The 17508-nt window shown below is 31.3% G+C and overlaps 2 protein-coding genes across 5 annotated transcripts in view; one reads left to right on the top strand and one right to left on the bottom strand.

Moving 5' to 3' along the window:
* The first annotated feature begins 1595 nt into the window (after window positions 1-1595).
* LOC133319992 (uncharacterized) lies at window positions 1596-5656 on the top strand. Its single transcript, XM_061526473.1, has 8 exons — window positions 1596-1773; window positions 1886-2052; window positions 2458-2593; window positions 2678-2824; window positions 3817-3993; window positions 4980-5077; window positions 5147-5311; window positions 5394-5656. The coding sequence occupies exons 1-8, from the start codon at window positions 1617-1619 to the stop codon at window positions 5469-5471; spliced, it is 1125 nt and encodes a 374-aa protein (XP_061382457.1). The 5' UTR covers window positions 1596-1616; the 3' UTR covers window positions 5472-5656.
* Window positions 5657-13114: 7458 nt separating this feature from the next.
* Window positions 13115-17508, bottom strand: part of LOC116777233 (fructose-bisphosphate aldolase) — a 76892-nt gene continuing 72498 nt past the window's right edge. For 3 of the 4 annotated variants that reach the window (XM_061526001.1, XM_032670659.2, XM_032670656.2), the window contains exons 8-9: window positions 17256-17455; window positions 13115-13653 (exon numbers count right to left, since the gene is read on the bottom strand). In XM_061526001.1, the coding sequence (XP_061381985.1) occupies window positions 13558-13653; window positions 17256-17455 (296 nt within the window). In that variant the 3' untranslated portion in view covers window positions 13115-13557. Of the gene's footprint in view, window positions 13654-16199; window positions 16507-17255; window positions 17456-17508 lie in introns of those variants that run through there. The other variant, XM_032670657.2, reaches the window with a different exon arrangement.

The following is a 17508-nucleotide window of genomic DNA, read 5'->3' as shown; positions in this document are numbered from 1 at the left end:
CTCGTATACATTAATCAATAGACTAGCCATAGCATTTAAATATTTGGAAATCTAGGTAAAGTGCCAAGAAATACAAAGTAGATGTAATAATATAAATGTATTTATTAAAATAATATGTAGCACGTATAAATAAATAGTACACGGGAAAGCATTTTGTCAACTGTTAGCCTTTTTGAGGCCTATTTTGTATACGTTTTATTTACAAAACTGCTTTAATGTGTTATTTATACTTATGTCAAAAGAAACGAATACTTTGTCATGACGTATTAGTCCATTGAGATAATACTGTTTTTAAGTCTTTACTTCGGTTTTACAGAGGTGGAGATTCCGTTTTTCCGATATATAATCTTAAGTTTTTTCCCGCCATTCTTATCCGTCAAGCCGCCATTTTAAAAAAGGATGCAAGGATGGATCTTATAGAGGATTTTGAAAAGATTAATGTTCACTTAAAATTTATTCAGCTTGTTTAAATTATTTGAGCTTTTCAACTGTTATAGTGATAAAGTTATGATTAACCAGCGCCTTTATTTAATTCTGTGGGCTAAAAATTAATATTCTTCTTTTTTTTTAACTTTAGCCGAATAAACAACTTTTCAACATGTTGTAGGAAAGGCGCTGTTCCTCTAATATGCTAGTTATTTTGACTGTAATCAGGTTTTTTATTTACTCGATACAGATAAGGGATAACCTAAAAATACACATAACAAGCCCAAAATAGTTTTCAGTATGAATTAAATTTTGGCTAGAATTTTGCGGACATGGCATCCATAAAAGTTTTCGCTAAAATGTACCATCAAAAATTCAGAGCAGAAGATTGTCCTTGTCCTTGTCCGATTTAAAATCCATGTGTTATCTTTATTATAAGTGAAATGCATAAAAAACTAATTAACATTTTATCTTCCTCATCTTATCTGATAACAGTATAAAAATATTGGTTTGTTTGCTTTGAATGTGTCATTACATAAAGATATCGATCGCGTTATTTGTGTTACACGACCGCTGACTGCTTATATGGCAAGGTCTTTTATGAGTTTTGCTTGTTTTTTTGAAAAATAACAAGTTTATTATCGATAAACTGACAAATTTCACGTCAATAAGGTGCGTCTACCTTATATATGTGTTGATGAGAAAGCTTTATCAATTATTGTTTAGATTAACTAACATTTTTAAGTAAAAACAATCACTCTGTCGGGTCCAATATTGTGATAATTTCGAATAGCCTTTTAAGAGACATTTACTCAAGTGAAAGGTCGTCACTGATTGGCCGATTCTGTACTGTTAACAGCAGAAAGACTTGTTAATATGATATTGAGTACTTGAAGCTTAACCAACAAGATTTGATCCTGGAATTTTCAAGTAAAATATTCAATGGAAAGTTTGAAAAGTTTAATCCGTATGATTTACAGTTAATTAGAGTTCTTTTCTTAGATTTTTTAAAGTTACTTTATAAATTCTGTTTATAAAAGATAAAAGATCAAAGATTAAATATAAAATATGTGACCTCGATTTTGTCCGTCATCATAGTTTTGTGTAAATAAGTTGCTCAATATTGTTTTAATATAACTTTATATCTTTTCAGATAAATCGGTCCTTGCTCAATAAGAATTAATATAAAAATGTCAAGTGTCAAAGTAAACGACGGCTTACAATATGTTTTATATCTGTCATGTATAATCGGAGTATCTTGTGTCAAGATCACTCGTTGCAACAGGGAGTTTAACGCAGAATTTTCTAAACCGCTGGTCGTATACAGCTATTGTTTGTACGTCATCAGTAAGTTGAATAGTGAAATTTCTTTGATATCATCAAGCAAAATCAAGGACTTCAAAGTTAGCTTAAATGAGTCTATAATAAAATTAAAAATTGGTTGTGTTTTTTTTTTCAGATAATATAATCGTGGTCGCATACGTAATATATGTTTTATACGACAGGAATGCTTCCAAGGGATGGTTCTTGGTCTTAATTATGAGTGTCTCTACACGAATCATACCGTTTCGTAACAGAGTTAATAGAGCTGACACGATCATTCAACTATTAACCATTATAAATAAGGTAAATTTTTTTGTAATCATCGTCCTAAAAATATTCTTAATATTTTCCATGTACGTGCGAATGAATTTAAACGAATTTTAAATTAAATATAACAGAAATAATATTGATACACATTGTCTCGACCCCCATTTATTAAGCGCGAGGGTTGAAAAAATTGAAAAAAGAAGGAGTAATGTCTATCTATTGACCATTTTTTTTTTATTTAGAACAAATCCTTAAAGCAATTTCTTCCCAACGTTTACTTAACAAACTTTTTTTTTAAATATATTTTAAGTATGTTCTTAAAAATATAAGCATTTTTTTAACATTTATTATAACAAATGAAATTAAAGTACATCGTAATAGCAATCGAGAATATTTTTTTTGAATTTATTATTTTTACGTTTTCTTGAAGATTTTTTTTAGATAAAAGAAGATTATAATATAAATAAATATTCACTAAAGTTCGAAAAGAAATACATTTTATGTTGGTTGATATACTTCGCTTCTTTAACGTTTTATATGGGTTTGTTAATACATTATTTTATTCGAACTTGTCAAAGTAAGTATAACCTATATATATAAATTTTTATAGCATTTAGATTCGGTATATAAAATTATTAAAAATAAATTTCTTTGTACACAGATATGTATAACTTTATATATTTACTAATCACCTACAACGGCATTCACTTAATAACGTTGGAGGCAAAAACGGTCGTTTGTCAGTTTCAAGTGTACGGTGCTTTAAAGTGTGTTACCCAAAAAACGCAACAAGCTCTCAGAGGGAATGGTAAACTAACATTACTGTAGTGACTGCTCTTATTGCGTCCCAATTTCTTAAAACAGCTCCAGTCCCAATTTCTTAAAACTCGTTGTTTAATCTTAAAATTTAATAAGGAAATGAATTACTTTTGATATAGAACCAACGGAGGCTTTGTTATTTTTATATTTATTCATTAGAAATTACTTGAAACACTTTATTTTAGAGCACAAATCACCGTTCACTGACGTCACTCCTGTTATGACAACTTTTGAGATGAAAAACTTTTTCATCTCGTCTGCCCGTGATCACGGTTGCTGCAAAGTAACTGAAATGTCGGGAGTTTAAAGTAATAAAAAATGGCGCAGCAAATCCGAACACCTTAGTTTTATTTATATCGATACTCTCGAAAGTCTTTACTATCATTATATGATAGATTTGTTTTATAAGTATTACGTAGGTCACTAAAGCTTTTTACAAACATCGTTCAACAAATATATTAGCACTCTACATATGTCAAAGCGATTTGTAAATTTTAAATTATTGCAGCTGGAAACCAATTTGTCAGGTTTGGTGGAGAGGTCCTAGAACATAACGAGTTATTTAGAAGTTTTGTCGTAGTAGATTACACAGTGGCACGAAACACGAGTAAACTTTACTTTTTTAGTGGAATAGTAGTACCATTTTTTAGGATCAATTGATATTGATGGATACATACAAAAGTATAAAAAAAAGAACCACCAGTGAGAGATAGGAGTGACGTCATCGAAAGTTTAGCACCCTTTTGGCATGATAATTTAAACTGTCAATTTAAAACCGCATATAGACATTATTTCTTAATTTTTTATATATCCTACATGGAACTCCTAAAAGGAGTACTTCGAATTAAAAATATTGGGTGATTCCTGTTCACATAACGGCTGTTTAAAGATTTGTCTTATCAATAAACGCTTATATTAAACGAAGGAACGAATCATTTTGATGGCGTCCCAGTTTTAATATTGACCTGATATTAATTACAGAATCGATATCCATGCCAGCAGATCAAAACATACGAGATGTGTCAAAAATGTATGTAAAGATTTGCAACGTAGTTGGGAAAATGAATGAAGAAAACGGTTCAATTACGTGTGCCTTAATCATCGGAATTATTCTTAGCGTAACTCTGATAATCTGTCATGTCGTTAATGTAAATAATGGTAAAGTATACTACAAGTATTTCATTATGAGACAAAAATCACGTAATTCAATAAAATGATTCGCTATCAAGACCTGACGTCGGCATTATTACAGTACACATTTTTTAAAAGTTTTCTGTCATAAATTAAGTACATTATACAACATATTTATTATATACTCGTGTCTGTCATTAATACGGTAGCTGATTTGATAACGAGGCGGCATAATAAGACGTCCGGCCTCTTAGAGACAGCCTCGGTATGGGCGTAGAACCCTGGACCCTTCAGGTCCATATTTTAAGGGTAAGTACTATTGGAGCACTCACTTTCGCCGGTTACTCTGTCAAAGCTTTAAAAGCTAACAGAAATGGTCAAATCGAAAAAGATGAGAACGAAGTACAAAATTTATCAAGTAAGCACTTTGACAGAGTCCACACAAACCAGATTCGATTATAAAAGCGTCAACTGCCTGGAGCACAGCCTGCTGCTGACTGCACTAGGAACGGTCAAATAACTCCTAATTGTGGTGCCTACCCTCAAATAAGCTTAAATAACTATAGGTGATAATGTAAACCCTGATCGTTATATCAATATATTTTTATTTTATTTTATAATTATTTAATATGTAAGGTAACATTTTTTTTAGAATGGTTCGAAGCACTTTTGATAGAGCTTGCATTATACGTATATGTACAATGTCCACGGTTATGACACAGTGAATGTTGCCAGATGAGCCAAGCGTTTTGAGTTTTTAGATATCCATCTAAAAGTGCCCTGATATTTATAAATATATTACTTTTATTTTTTAATTATAAACAAAATAATGTGAAATATATTATGTATTAATCTTTGCTGCTTTTAGTTCTCAATGGATTTAATATATTAAATCCATGTCACTAACTTAAATACGTACTTAAATATTTTTCAAATGTTAAAATTTATGATACAGCATACAGTTTAGTTTAGTTTATGTGGACCATAAAATATATTCCATTTGTTTATTTCAGGTATAATATTCCTGGATTTTACGGGATATTTTTTGTTCGTTACTCTATTGATCCGGCTATACGTGTATGTGGAATCATGTCACTATGTTCCCTCTGAGGTGATGACCATAAAATATTTGATGCTTCTAAATTTAAAATCAATTTAATACCTCATTTTTCTGTTCCAGGTGAACGAAGTAAAAGTTGTGATGAGTAAAGCTATGAACCATTACATAGGAATCGGTAAAGAGTTTTCATGGGAGTGGAATTTGATATTTAGGCAGTTGTATTTGGTTGAAGCCACTTTTGTACCACTGGGCATGATTAATCTCAACAGATCCAGTTTTTCTACGGTATATTTATAACGAATTATTTTTCTATTTTAAAGTAGACGCCAAACGGGACAAATATTTTGAATAATACTTGCACTTTCAGGTTTCCAGTGTTCTCACCACTTACCTTGTGATTGTTATTCCACAAATACGTATTCTAAAAGAGTTTATCTTAAATTGAACTTCAATAGAAATTCTTTGGAGTGGAATTCCGAAGTGCTAGTTATAGTTACAAGTGAATCCGGTCTAAGAATTATTTTTTCATACCGTGAGTCCCTTCCTAAGTTAAGATCAAACGATTATAGTGTGTTTAGTATTTATGTTGGACGACAGTAATTTAATTAAAAAATTGGACATTTAATTTAATTTAATTCAGAATAATCATTTGTGTATGTTCTGGATTTTAAGGAACTCACTTACTCCACCCTCTTCCATTGTATAGGTGTAAATGCTACATCAATCACCGTATTTTAATATTAAATATTAAAAAGAAACTTCAAAATTAACGGTCATTTTATTGTGATTATATAAACATCATTTCAAATCTAACAGTTAACCCAAAATCGTTTCAGTTAATTAGTCAAAAATAACTTGAAGAATGAAAAATTGCTAGCTTTTTTTTTATAATAATTTGTTCACATCCTCTGGATTCCTAGAAGATGAAATCTAATAAGTGATAAAGCACAGCAAAACTGAAGTGTCTTTGAAAAAAAAAATCATGATTATATTACTGCTAAACTATTAGTTATCCATTCGACATGACAGTTTTTAAATTGTAACAATTTGTTATTGTACTTAAAGGATAAAAAAAAAATTTAATCAGCCTGTACGAAACATATTTTTCTTATTAATAACTTAACAAAGCCTCCTTGATGACTGTATGCGGATAAATTGTATCTACTGTTTATATTTTAATGAAAATTTTTTGTCATTTACTATACTCGTTAAATTTTTTACCGATATCTAAAACTATTCAGACGATTTGAAAACACGTCAAATATAAGTCAATTGTATTTGGAAAGTTCTAAATATCAGTTTATTTTAAAAAAAAGCAATGAAGTAAACCTTTTTTTTTTTTTTTGATGAAAAGTTTTACAATATTTTAATTGCGAAAAGGAAGGATTGATGAAATAACTTTTGTTGTACGCTGTTATTATAGCTTGTTGATAATCTCAAATTTTATTTGTATGCTAATGTTTATATATATATGCACTTATTAGAGTAATAAGTGATTGCAAAAAAAAATTAAGAGTGAAGTTTTTTAAAAATAATATATTTATGTACTCAAAGTTCACGAAAAAGACATCTTTATGCGGCATAAAATATATTTGTATCCTTGTTTATCGAATTAAGAATCAGGGACGTTTTAAATTTCCGTTCCATAATGACGGAAGGAATAAAAATAAATCACATTGTTGATAAATTCAACCATTTATGAATAATTTTTGATTGATTCTGACACGATATTCAGTAATGCATATAACATTGTCCTTCAGTACCTTACATGTGAGTTTTAAATCACCCTTTACAATCAGTTCCGCTATACATGGCAACAGTGAGTTTTTTAATTTTAGAATCAAATTAAACAAAATGTCTGACGACTATTCGTTCTAACAATAAATGTATAGCATTGTTTATTTAGGCTTTCTTAAATTAAAGGCGTGCGAGTACTTTGAGTACCCTCAAATAAATAATATTATGATCCCGTATGCAATGCAGTCATTATTTAACACTTTTTTCCAGGTTACTCATTCGAAATTTATTCATATAGCCAGTAAACCTTGATATAACCTAGTAGTTTTATGGTAGAATAACTATTAGCTTTGTTTTAAAGGAAAATTTACACTAACGATATCTTGTTATGATTTATACGTTACTTAAGTATTTAGGGAAATTTATTGAATTCACATTTCCATTTGCTATGAGTATTCTAATAAAATAATCATCTCTTTTAATGATTTTATACATCGTGTTTTGCCTGAAGGTTAGAGGCCCGACTCTCGTACATGAGGGTTCGGGTTCGAAACCTGGCAAGTACCAATGTGATCATTTCTGAGTTATATGTACTTTCTAAGAGTATTTAGACACCAATGATAGACGGTGAAGGAAACCATCGTGAGGAAACCTGGTCTTATAATTACAAATTATAAGATTGAAATCGCCAACCGGGCTTGAGCAAGCGTGTTGATTAATGCTCTAACCTTTTCCATGTGAGATGAGGCCTTTTCTCAGCAGTGGGCTCTGATAGGCTGATGATGACGATGAATGATTTTATAGCTAACCATCCAAATAAATAATTGTTAATATTCGAAGGTTATAAGGTTTTTGTCACCTTTTAAAATAAAATAAATAACTTATCCTAAACAGTTTCCATTCCTAAGTGGTTAGTATGTTGAGAAGAGAAGCTATTTAGATAAAAATATGAATTCTTCACTCTTTTATTTTTTGTAAATGACGATTGGTATTTTTTTTAATTTAAACTCCATAGCTAATGAAATTCTCTATTTGACTCCCGATCTATTTGTGACAAAATGAGGAATCGTAACTTTCTCTTCTGCATTTTCAGTTTCGCCAAATTGTGGCCCAGTCAGTATACACAGTCAGTACACGAAGCATTGAACAAGTAATGGATAAATTTTATTTCATCTAAATTATTTTTTCCGAGATCGTCAATGAAAAAAAAACAAGATTTTTTACTGCTCCTTCTTAAAGACTTTTTTTTATAAAATAATTTTTTAAATAAGTTAAAAAAACAACAAAAAAAAATCGTTTTGGTTTAGAAATAAGGTACTAGGCTTTCATAAGTTACTAGAAGTCAAAAGGCATCCCCTTTCATCCTGCGCAGTGAACAGGCGCATGGGGGATGTTCCTGATATTCGCTTCTAACTCCCGACATGCCCCGCCCTCGGGTTTAGGGTGAAGTCATATTAGCTTGAACATATATATTTTCTAGTAAAAAAGTTTTATAGTTACAAATACCAAGAATCATAGATATTATTGACAATGTAAGTATTGCACTGCTCGCTGAAACTCATTCGTGTAACCGAAGTTGCATGCGACATTCTTATTTCTTTTAATGTGACACTGCCCTAATTGAAGTCAACCAACACTTCGTTCATGTTAGCCTGGTGTTGGAGGTTGTGGCGCGGGGAAAATATTCCACGATGTAAAAATGTTTATTTTTTTTACATATTATCTTGGTTGATTACATTTTTACATATACATCCCACATTTATGTATAATGGACACATATATATTACACGTTATTTTAAATAGCTCGTACTGATTTTTATAATATGTAAACACGTATGTTTATAGGGTTTGATATAATTTTATTTTTATTATTTCTTAGTCTGAAAACAAATAAGCAAATAAATAAATAAACCAATAATAAAATAAGCGAATGATGTTAAAGTGTTACGAGTGCATATATGATGATATATATCAAATATATTAATGAGTGTATTGTCTTTTATGATTGTTTTTTTAGAGTCAACCATTCTACCCTGGTTTTCGTCTCCAAAAAGGTGGTGTGAAATGTTTTCGCGCTGTATCCAGGGAAATAAATAAAATGGCCTATAATTTGGACCCGTAAGACAAAATAAAAAAGTTATAAACAAATGTAATTGAAAATGTATAATTAAATTTCTTTTGAACTGTTTGTTAGTTCTCTTGACGGATGTAAATAAAATTACGTTAGAGCAATCCTGAAGTTCAGTACCTATGTTGACTGGGTTCTTGGTTAATGGTAAGAATTGGATGAACACGAACCACTAGGCTTAATTCTATACGTACTAAATTTTTTTTTGCATATTTTTTATTACCCTTACGCTCGCTATTTATAAGTAAAGTTTGGAGATGTATTTTTTTTACGTGGTAACCTCAGTAGTCCTTATCCACGGAGCACGTCTAGTTGAGGTTAGAAACAACAACTTTGTGGGTCATTAAAGTTCTAATTCAGTTTCTTGCAATATTTGCATATTTTGACAATGTCATCATGACCATAACATTAAAAGCGATGATGGTAATTAAATTGATTATCGTTATTATTATTATTTTATAAAAATCATTTTTTTTTATTTATATTTAAAATAAATATCTAGCACAATAGTAATTATATACAATGTATACAAAAAAGCACAATATTTATACACGTAAAACAAGACGAAGGTCGAACCGAACAGATCCGTTGAATAGTACAGGTAACAGCAACTGAAAATTCATGAAAATTCCATTCATCTGTGTGTACCCCAGAATTTAGTGTATTGAACGCTTCGGAAGAGCTGCTTACAAGTTATGATGTCCTGGTACTTTCCGATCAGTTGTCCATATGATTGCCGATAAGCTTTCCTGATCGACTCCCAATAACTGGGTATTTTAGACAAATTGTAAAAAAAATAGTCGAAATAGGGTTTCATTGCCGACTTTTTTTAAAAAATAAAAAAAATCTTTATTTGCATTGAATAAATAATATACAGTACTTATTATTAGTCTATTTATTGTACTTTAATAAAACTTAAAAAGTATTTTATGGTAAGTATTTCTCCAATAAAATTTTTCTCCAAATAAAATGTGACAGACTTCCATCATAATATAGTTTGGATATATTTATAGGTAGGTAGGTAGGTGGAAATTTAAACTCCGATAGAGTTCAAAACCTCCGTTAGTACCAGGAGAACATAGAGTAATAAGAATTCGTCGCATTCCAATGTCCTTATTGCCTATGCCAACCAGAATCGGGGTCGTCGTACCAGCTACACGACAGAGACAAAAAGGGGATACTATCTCTATCTCTTTCGTAATAACAAAATCAATCTTAAAAGTATTACTATAAAGACGAAAATCCTAGGGTAAATTGATAGTTAGAGCCAGTTTACGCAAGTGCCAAGCAGTACCAACAATATAAGCAATTATTTGATTTAACATTTTTTTCCAATCTACAAACGCTGCCAGTGTTTCTTATACCTTGATAACTTATACTAAGATGGATTTTTGTTTGCTGTCTTTGCAATTTTTTTGATATATAGAGAGCGTGAGAAACTCGGGATGAAACGTCTTCCACAGTACCAGGCTATCATAACAAATTCACAGTTTGAGTTATTAAACTTTTGAGTAATTCTTATTTTTCTAAAACCTTTTTTGGTATATTACGATCATAACATCCGTAATGAGTTAGGAGCTGTTCGCTCATTATAAAAATAAAATGCTAATATGGGTTAGTAGGTCAGGGAGGGAGTGACTAAGGGACTAACTTAGAAAGCTATTTTATTGGGAATGTATTGGAAATCATCGATATTGGACGAAGTATTGAAAAGTACTAGGCTCACATAAAACACGAGGAGTTCTATCGAACGAATCAATAAACGATATCCTCTATCTATCAATATAGCATTTTGGATCATATTTAATTTGGACTTTATACTCTTAGCAACAAGGATGTTCGTGATTGTGTTGCCATGTGTACAACAAGGGCGACGGCCGGCAGGTGTTCCTACAGGCAGGTGCTGGAATGTGAGTAACTCACACATACAAACGGTTTTGGTTTCGTGTTTTACGACAGCTGCATCCCAAATCTTTGTTATGCACAGATGTTATATTTACTTCCGGCTTGAGCCGCCACCGTTAATTTTTTTGCTTTTTTTTAATAGAATAAAAATAAAAAAAAACTAGGCTTCATGTTTGGAAAACTTTGTAATAGTTTCGCAACTTCTAGTTGAGGAAACTATTTCAGATTCACCTGGCAACTAAAATTTTTTATACAAATTGAAAATATATAATAATAGATTGGTGTAATCAAATGAAAGATAACTTTTGTCGAGTATAATTTTTTTCTTATAACCACTTATTCTTAAAAACACAAACACATTATCTCTTCCAACTTTCTTAGTACTCTCAACCTGAAACGGGAAAAGTATAAAATTAAGTACAATTATTAAAGTCAGAGGCATTTGTCAACACAAGCTTTTGTACTCGTATCAGCATCCTTTATTTTATAGACCAAGCTTGTCTCGGGAAGTAAAATAATTTGTTAAAGATATATATAAATGACCAAAGACAATATAAACCAACTTTACGATACTAAGTAGTTCTTCGAAGGTCTTAGAATAAGTTTTTTTGTCACCTACACACTGTCAGTCAAAATTGTGTTTTAAACTATGTATGTGACTGGCTATGAAAAGGGCAATCTACTAAAAAACGTTAATTACTACGGACTAAGAATCTGTGTAAATTTATATACATATGTATAAACATAAGTAAATATAACTATTGAGTAAATATATGCGTCTATTGAATTAGAACATGGTTTAGGAATCGGAACAATAATTTTGGATATCATCAAAAGGCTTAAAAATTCTTTACAATACGAAAAAGAAACGATATCAGGTATTGTGAAGCGACCGGCTCAAATTATGATAAAGTTTTTGCACTAAACTACGTATGTAAAATAATCTATTATTCCAGTTTAACCCATTTATAACAAAACCCCTTTTTTTCAGATCTTGCAAACTACATAACATTCTCGATCCTAACATTTCCGTTTTCATTCGTAATTAAAGGGCAAAATTTAAAAAAAATGAGGTTTTAAGTTTTTGTAAAGAACTTTAAAAATGTATGGTATACGCCTCAGTTGTTCATGTTAATCCGAATCTCTCTGTAATCTTTGTATTAGCTTTTAATAGAAACTATAAGTATTATATACACTCCGTGTTAAAGTGACCGTGGAAACCGTTCTGGCAATTTGGTATAATCTTACGGGGCAGTATATTTTTTTGTATTTTGAGCGGTATGTTACCCATAAAATAAATATAGAGGACTTTCTCAAGGTACAGTATTCACGCGACACCAGCATTGGAAGCAATTTTTTTTTCAAGGTCCCATTGCTTTCTAGATTGTTTTTTTCTTGACGGGCCAATTAGATCCGCAGCTTTTAAAACCTATTCCATGATCTTTACTCCCTGGCTAGGATAAGTTCTAGCACAAATTATGCGGTTATTCAAAATCTAGAGGTATTTATGGTAGCATTCCATGGATTATTTCATTACGCCCATGATTTTAATGCAGAAAAGCTACTGCTCTACGTCTCATTTACGCAAGATTAGGACAAGGGACTCATTGGATATTGTGGACTCGATGAAGAAACTGTTTGCCAACTTCTTCTCAACTGCCCTGAACTCATTCACCCTCTATACGATGTCCTGATCCACAACATTCCTTGTCTTCGTTTGTAAATATTATGTTTGCCGTTTTTTCAATAAATTTTCGACTCTTTGAAGTTTAGTTGTTATAGTTTTCCTAATAGTCTCCTTCTTACCTTTCAACGCGACCGTTCCCATCAAACGTAAAACTCACCTACACAATATCAACTTCTCATAGTGTCTTTTCCAATCAGTTTTCTTCCAAGGCCAGTTACTCTAATAAACATCAGTACATAGCAACAGGAAGGAGGACTTAGGAGGGCTAATGGGATAAGGCTATTGAGTATATCTTCGTATTCCAGCATGCCACCGACATTTTCATTGCCAAATATCTTCTCTTAATTTTTTTCATTAAAACAATATTTAAAATCATATTAGGCAGAATGACGTTGTACTTGTACTAGTAAATTCTGAGAATAGATTATAATTTTATTCTTCCTTAATGAGTAACTTGAAGTATGGTCTCAAAGGGTCTTTGGCATTCGTAAAACCGTTAATCAAACAGAGAAATTTCACTGGAATATGGCAATACGCTTTTCAATTATAATAATATACTCTACAACACAATAATAATATACTATATACTGTATTTAATTTCCATTCTAAAAACTACAAATAAAACTAAATCTTCGTCGGTTACATAATGTTTAATCTTAAAATACCAAAATACAATTTAAGACTAAAATAAAATCATTAAATAAATTATATATAATTTCAATTTCAAAAAACTTTGATACATTTATTAAAATATAAAATAGTTAATCTTATTTATATTAAACGTGTTCATTTACTGGTTTGTCTATAGTCATTTTATAATAAAAATTACAAGAATAGAAAAAACGACCACAGTGTATATAATTTGTAAAAAGACGCTACCAAAAATTTTTAGTTAACTACAAAATTACGACAATCTAGACGATCTGTCAACGCAAGAGCTAACTAGCAGAGAATGAAAATTCAAATTATCATTAAAATCCACTAATAGTAAATCAAAGAATTTAGCTAACAGCTACTGAAATTACTTGATACATATATGTTTTATGCGTTTTTTGTTTTTTTTTTTTGCGTTTTTTAATACGCGTGGTTAGCTACAAAGAGACCGGCCTCAGCGCCCACACCTGTTACGGATCCAGCGACGTATTTGCCCTGGCTGGCTTGACCGTTTGCCTGCGGAAAAAGAAATGTTTTTTGTATCAACTGTTAAATTGCTAAAAAATTATCGTAGACAGCAAGAGCACGTGTTTATTACTAAACTTACTATATATAAAACGTTTTTTTTTATTTTGATGTAAAATAATATTATTATATTCCTTATTCCTGCAAATGCTTTAAAATTATACTTAAATATTAGAGTTAGGTTCGGTTTCAGGTCCAAAGTTACTCATAAATGTGAGCTCGAGCTTTTTACATTAAATAATTTATATTTGTTTATTTCCGCATTGTTCCCATCATGAGTGATTTCAAACTAATTTTCAGACTATTCATTTATATCAGTCATGTTTCCTGTTCAAAATGTGAAGTTCGAATATGGTGCCTGGTAATTAAATATTCTCTGTGAATTCGTTCTCGGTCAAAGTTTCTGAAATCAAGTTAACCAGCGTTCTTTCTGACCGGATTATAAAAGACTCCTATGTAGCAATATATTTGTAGCCGGCGAAGCTAAGTCTTTGTTATTTTTTTTCGACTTGTCTATAGCTGTTATCCCTAAGGGCATTGACAGCGTTCCCCATGGGTCTTAAGGACCTTCTAAAACGCCGGACCGAGGCTAAAAATTCCGTGGCTTTAGAGTTTGTAGGTATACACTATACTTCGACCCCACATTATCGACCGACTGCTTTATACAACTGCGAGTTCACCTACAGAATATATATTTTGTGTTGCAGACAGCCCCTGAGAGATCCTTTTAACATAATAGAATATATTTTTCTGTAGGGGGAAGGGTTCGGTTATTGTTTCAGTTTTTAAATAGTGTCTAGGTAGGGTTCGTAGCCAATACTTGAAACAGCATTATCAATTCTTAAGCGAGTTAACAGTTATCTATATGTAGTGCAATAATATGTATGTATGAAATTATTTTGTTTGTTTTTCCACTTATTACTAATATTGATATACAATAAATTTTAACACAAACAATATATTTATTTAAACACACGTACGCCCTACATTATTACGGATGACTGCAAATACAACCGCATATTTTTCGTATATGAAATTATTTTACACGTGTGTAGCTTATGATATCATATTTTTGCCAAAAACTTTTTTCAGGACAATTAGATTATTGGTCTTTTATCTGCATGCATGCACGCGTTATCTATATCCTCTGAAGTAGTATACCTAGGTTTATCAACTAGTAATATGAACTAAACAGTTCGCGATTCCATAAATGACTTTTGTATTGTGGGACCCAATGGGAGTGAAATAGTCACCTTGCAAGTGATGCCCATAGTTACCGGTTTTTTAATCTGTGATAAAATCTAAATATGTACATATAACATAAGTTGACAGGTCGTTAAGATCTAGTGTATTAAAAGCTTTTAGGTTTAAACGTATTAAAAATATTTTTTATCTGTTCGAATTTATGATAAACCGACAAGTAAAGGTGATAAATTTTTATTCGATGTCATAAAACAACTTTTATGAAACGTCAGAAAAAATACTGCGACACCAGCGTTTTAGGACGAAATAACTGAGTATGGATAGATATAATGAGCAAATTTTTGTGAAATGTAAAGTTAAAAATTTTAGTAAAATAATAATGAAATTGATAGAGAAGATTTCAATTATAATACGTCATAGTTTATAAACTAAAGCAAGTAATAAACGTATATATATATTAAGATCAGAATAGATTTAAAAAAAACTAAGTGTATAAATGTTTGTCCCAAACCGTCATTTTAATTTTTTTCATTCGTCATTTTAACTTTTATATTCGTAATAAACCGTCATTTTAATCAGTTAGTAGTACAATCGTTAGTTAACGGCCATCAGAGCACAAACGGATTCCAAAGTACCGGCCTAGGTGAGGACGCGTACATTATTTAAGACAGTATGGTGCCCCATCAAATCTAATAGACATTTATATATATATAAAATATACTATGCATGACGTAGCTGTTGATTGTTACAACATCCCTAGAGAGCAATTATATTCGTTCCAATTAATGCGTTTCTCTATATTAATATTATTTTTAAGGACTCGCACCATTTGCTAAAGTTATCGTGAACAAAGAAACTCTTAAACTAAAACACGAAAGAATATATAGAAAAGTTTTTTTTTTAATCTACCCCCCGCAACGGTTCATATAATCTTGTACTGGTAAAATAATTACCAACAAATGAAAAAAAAAAAAAACTATACTATATTATTCATAAAATATACTCATATATATTCTTCACTAACCTGAATCTAAACAACGATGGCTATATGTCAATAGCCACGTATTATAACCCTGGCCAAGAATTTTCGCCAGTGACATCGGATCCAATATAATTTTAATTTTTTTTTTCAACTTACCAACATCTTCGCAGTGGAAATACTACAACATTCAACTACAAACCTCTACATATTTACTACAAATATTGTTCTACTCTACAATTCTAAATTAAGTTACCAAACATACAGACGAAACAATTTTACAAAGGTTACATTACTCAAAAAATAATAATAATAACAATGATCAAACTACAAATGAAGGTACAAAAAAACACAACAATGTTAAACACTTTATTATAACCACAGGTTTGTTAGTGCACACATAACATGAATATGGAGAAGTACTACGTCCAACTAGTTACTACTGACAATCTACCCACAGCTATATAAAGGATAGATTGCTCACAATACACAAACGCTGAATGCATCAGATATAACGTGTAACGTGTAATAATTTATAATGAAAATGTCCAGCGACGATTGATTATTTAATATGCGTGAGATTTAACAAAGTTAGATTTAGAAGCAGCCAAGGATGGTATCGATCCAGCGACATACTGGCCTCTAACGGCTAGACCGTTAGCCTGGTGTTAAAACGATTATTTTTATTGCATCCGATTTGATTTGGTTGTCATGTTTTTGGTAGTGGCCAGATGAAGAGACAGCAGCGTTGGGAACGTGCGAAAAATAAAAATGATATATTAGCAACATACACACGAGACAAACTAGTTAATGAGCAACGATAACGTAAATGAAGACAAAAAAAAACGAATAAGCAATTATAGTTTGCTGTTACGTTGCTTGTCCTCATTTAATCAACGAACACAGAACATGCAAGGACACAAAGGTTAGTTTATTTTTTATTAATACATAAAACACAAATTGATTAAATATAGTATGGTAGCGAATTCTGGAAACTGATTATGATATTCTACTTTTGTAATCAAACATATACAACAAAATGTAATTTGCAAACCTGTGCCCGTTTTGGTAAAACTTTTATACTCTGTTGTACAATTGGGTTACCAGGTGATGCTACATTATCCGTATGGTCCAGGGATTGTAAACTGTCCCTAGATTCCAATATACATATACAATACCTCGTATCGACATCTGGCAATGATATTACCATGATGTCATATGTGGACCTCGGTGTCAAAAATTCCTGCATTCATCACATCTGAAGAGATCTATACAATTTTAGCCATTGGATAGTATAAATATATCAATTACCTAAGACCGATGTCATAATCTTCAGCCTGCCCTGGCGGCATATTCTCTAAAGTAACATTAAGTAAGTTAGCAATATGTTAGAGTAACTCAGTGTGAATACCTTAGCACGTTTCAGGAGTTCCTGCTGTCCGGCGAGTAGGTTCTCGTTCTTGCCGGCCCAAGCGCGCAGTACAGAGGCCTGAAGGGCCCGGCCGTAGCTGAAGGTCAAGGCCCAAGGCCGCTTCAGGTCCACAGTGTTGATGGCGTTCAGATTGACAGACGCCTCCTCCTCAGACTGACCGCCGGAAAGGAAAGTCACTCCTGGAAATTATAAAAAAAATCTATACTTTATCTTTACTCTATAAGTATCAAAT

Source organism: Danaus plexippus, chromosome Z, assembly GCF_018135715.1.
Source record: "Danaus plexippus chromosome Z, MEX_DaPlex, whole genome shotgun sequence".
NCBI classification, from domain to species: Eukaryota; Metazoa; Arthropoda; class Insecta; order Lepidoptera; family Nymphalidae; genus Danaus; species Danaus plexippus.
Note: the sequence above shows the minus strand (reverse complement) of the source record. Positions and strands in the feature narration are given on the sequence as shown.

What these genes read in the sequence shown, in the direction of transcription:
- LOC133319992 (XM_061526473.1), top strand. Translation starts at nt 1,617, where the DNA reads ATGTCAAGTGTCAAAGTAAACGACGGCTTACAATATGTTTTATATCTG. An exon ending in CTATTGTTTGTACGTCATCA is followed by an intron (nt 1,774 to 1,885) that starts GTAAGTTGAATA and finishes TTTTTTTTTCAG; the next exon opens with ATAATATAATCGTGGTCGCA. An exon ending in GTCACTATGTTCCCTCTGAG is followed by an intron (nt 5,078 to 5,146) that starts GTGATGACCATA and finishes TTTCTGTTCCAG; the next exon opens with GTGAACGAAGTAAAAGTTGT.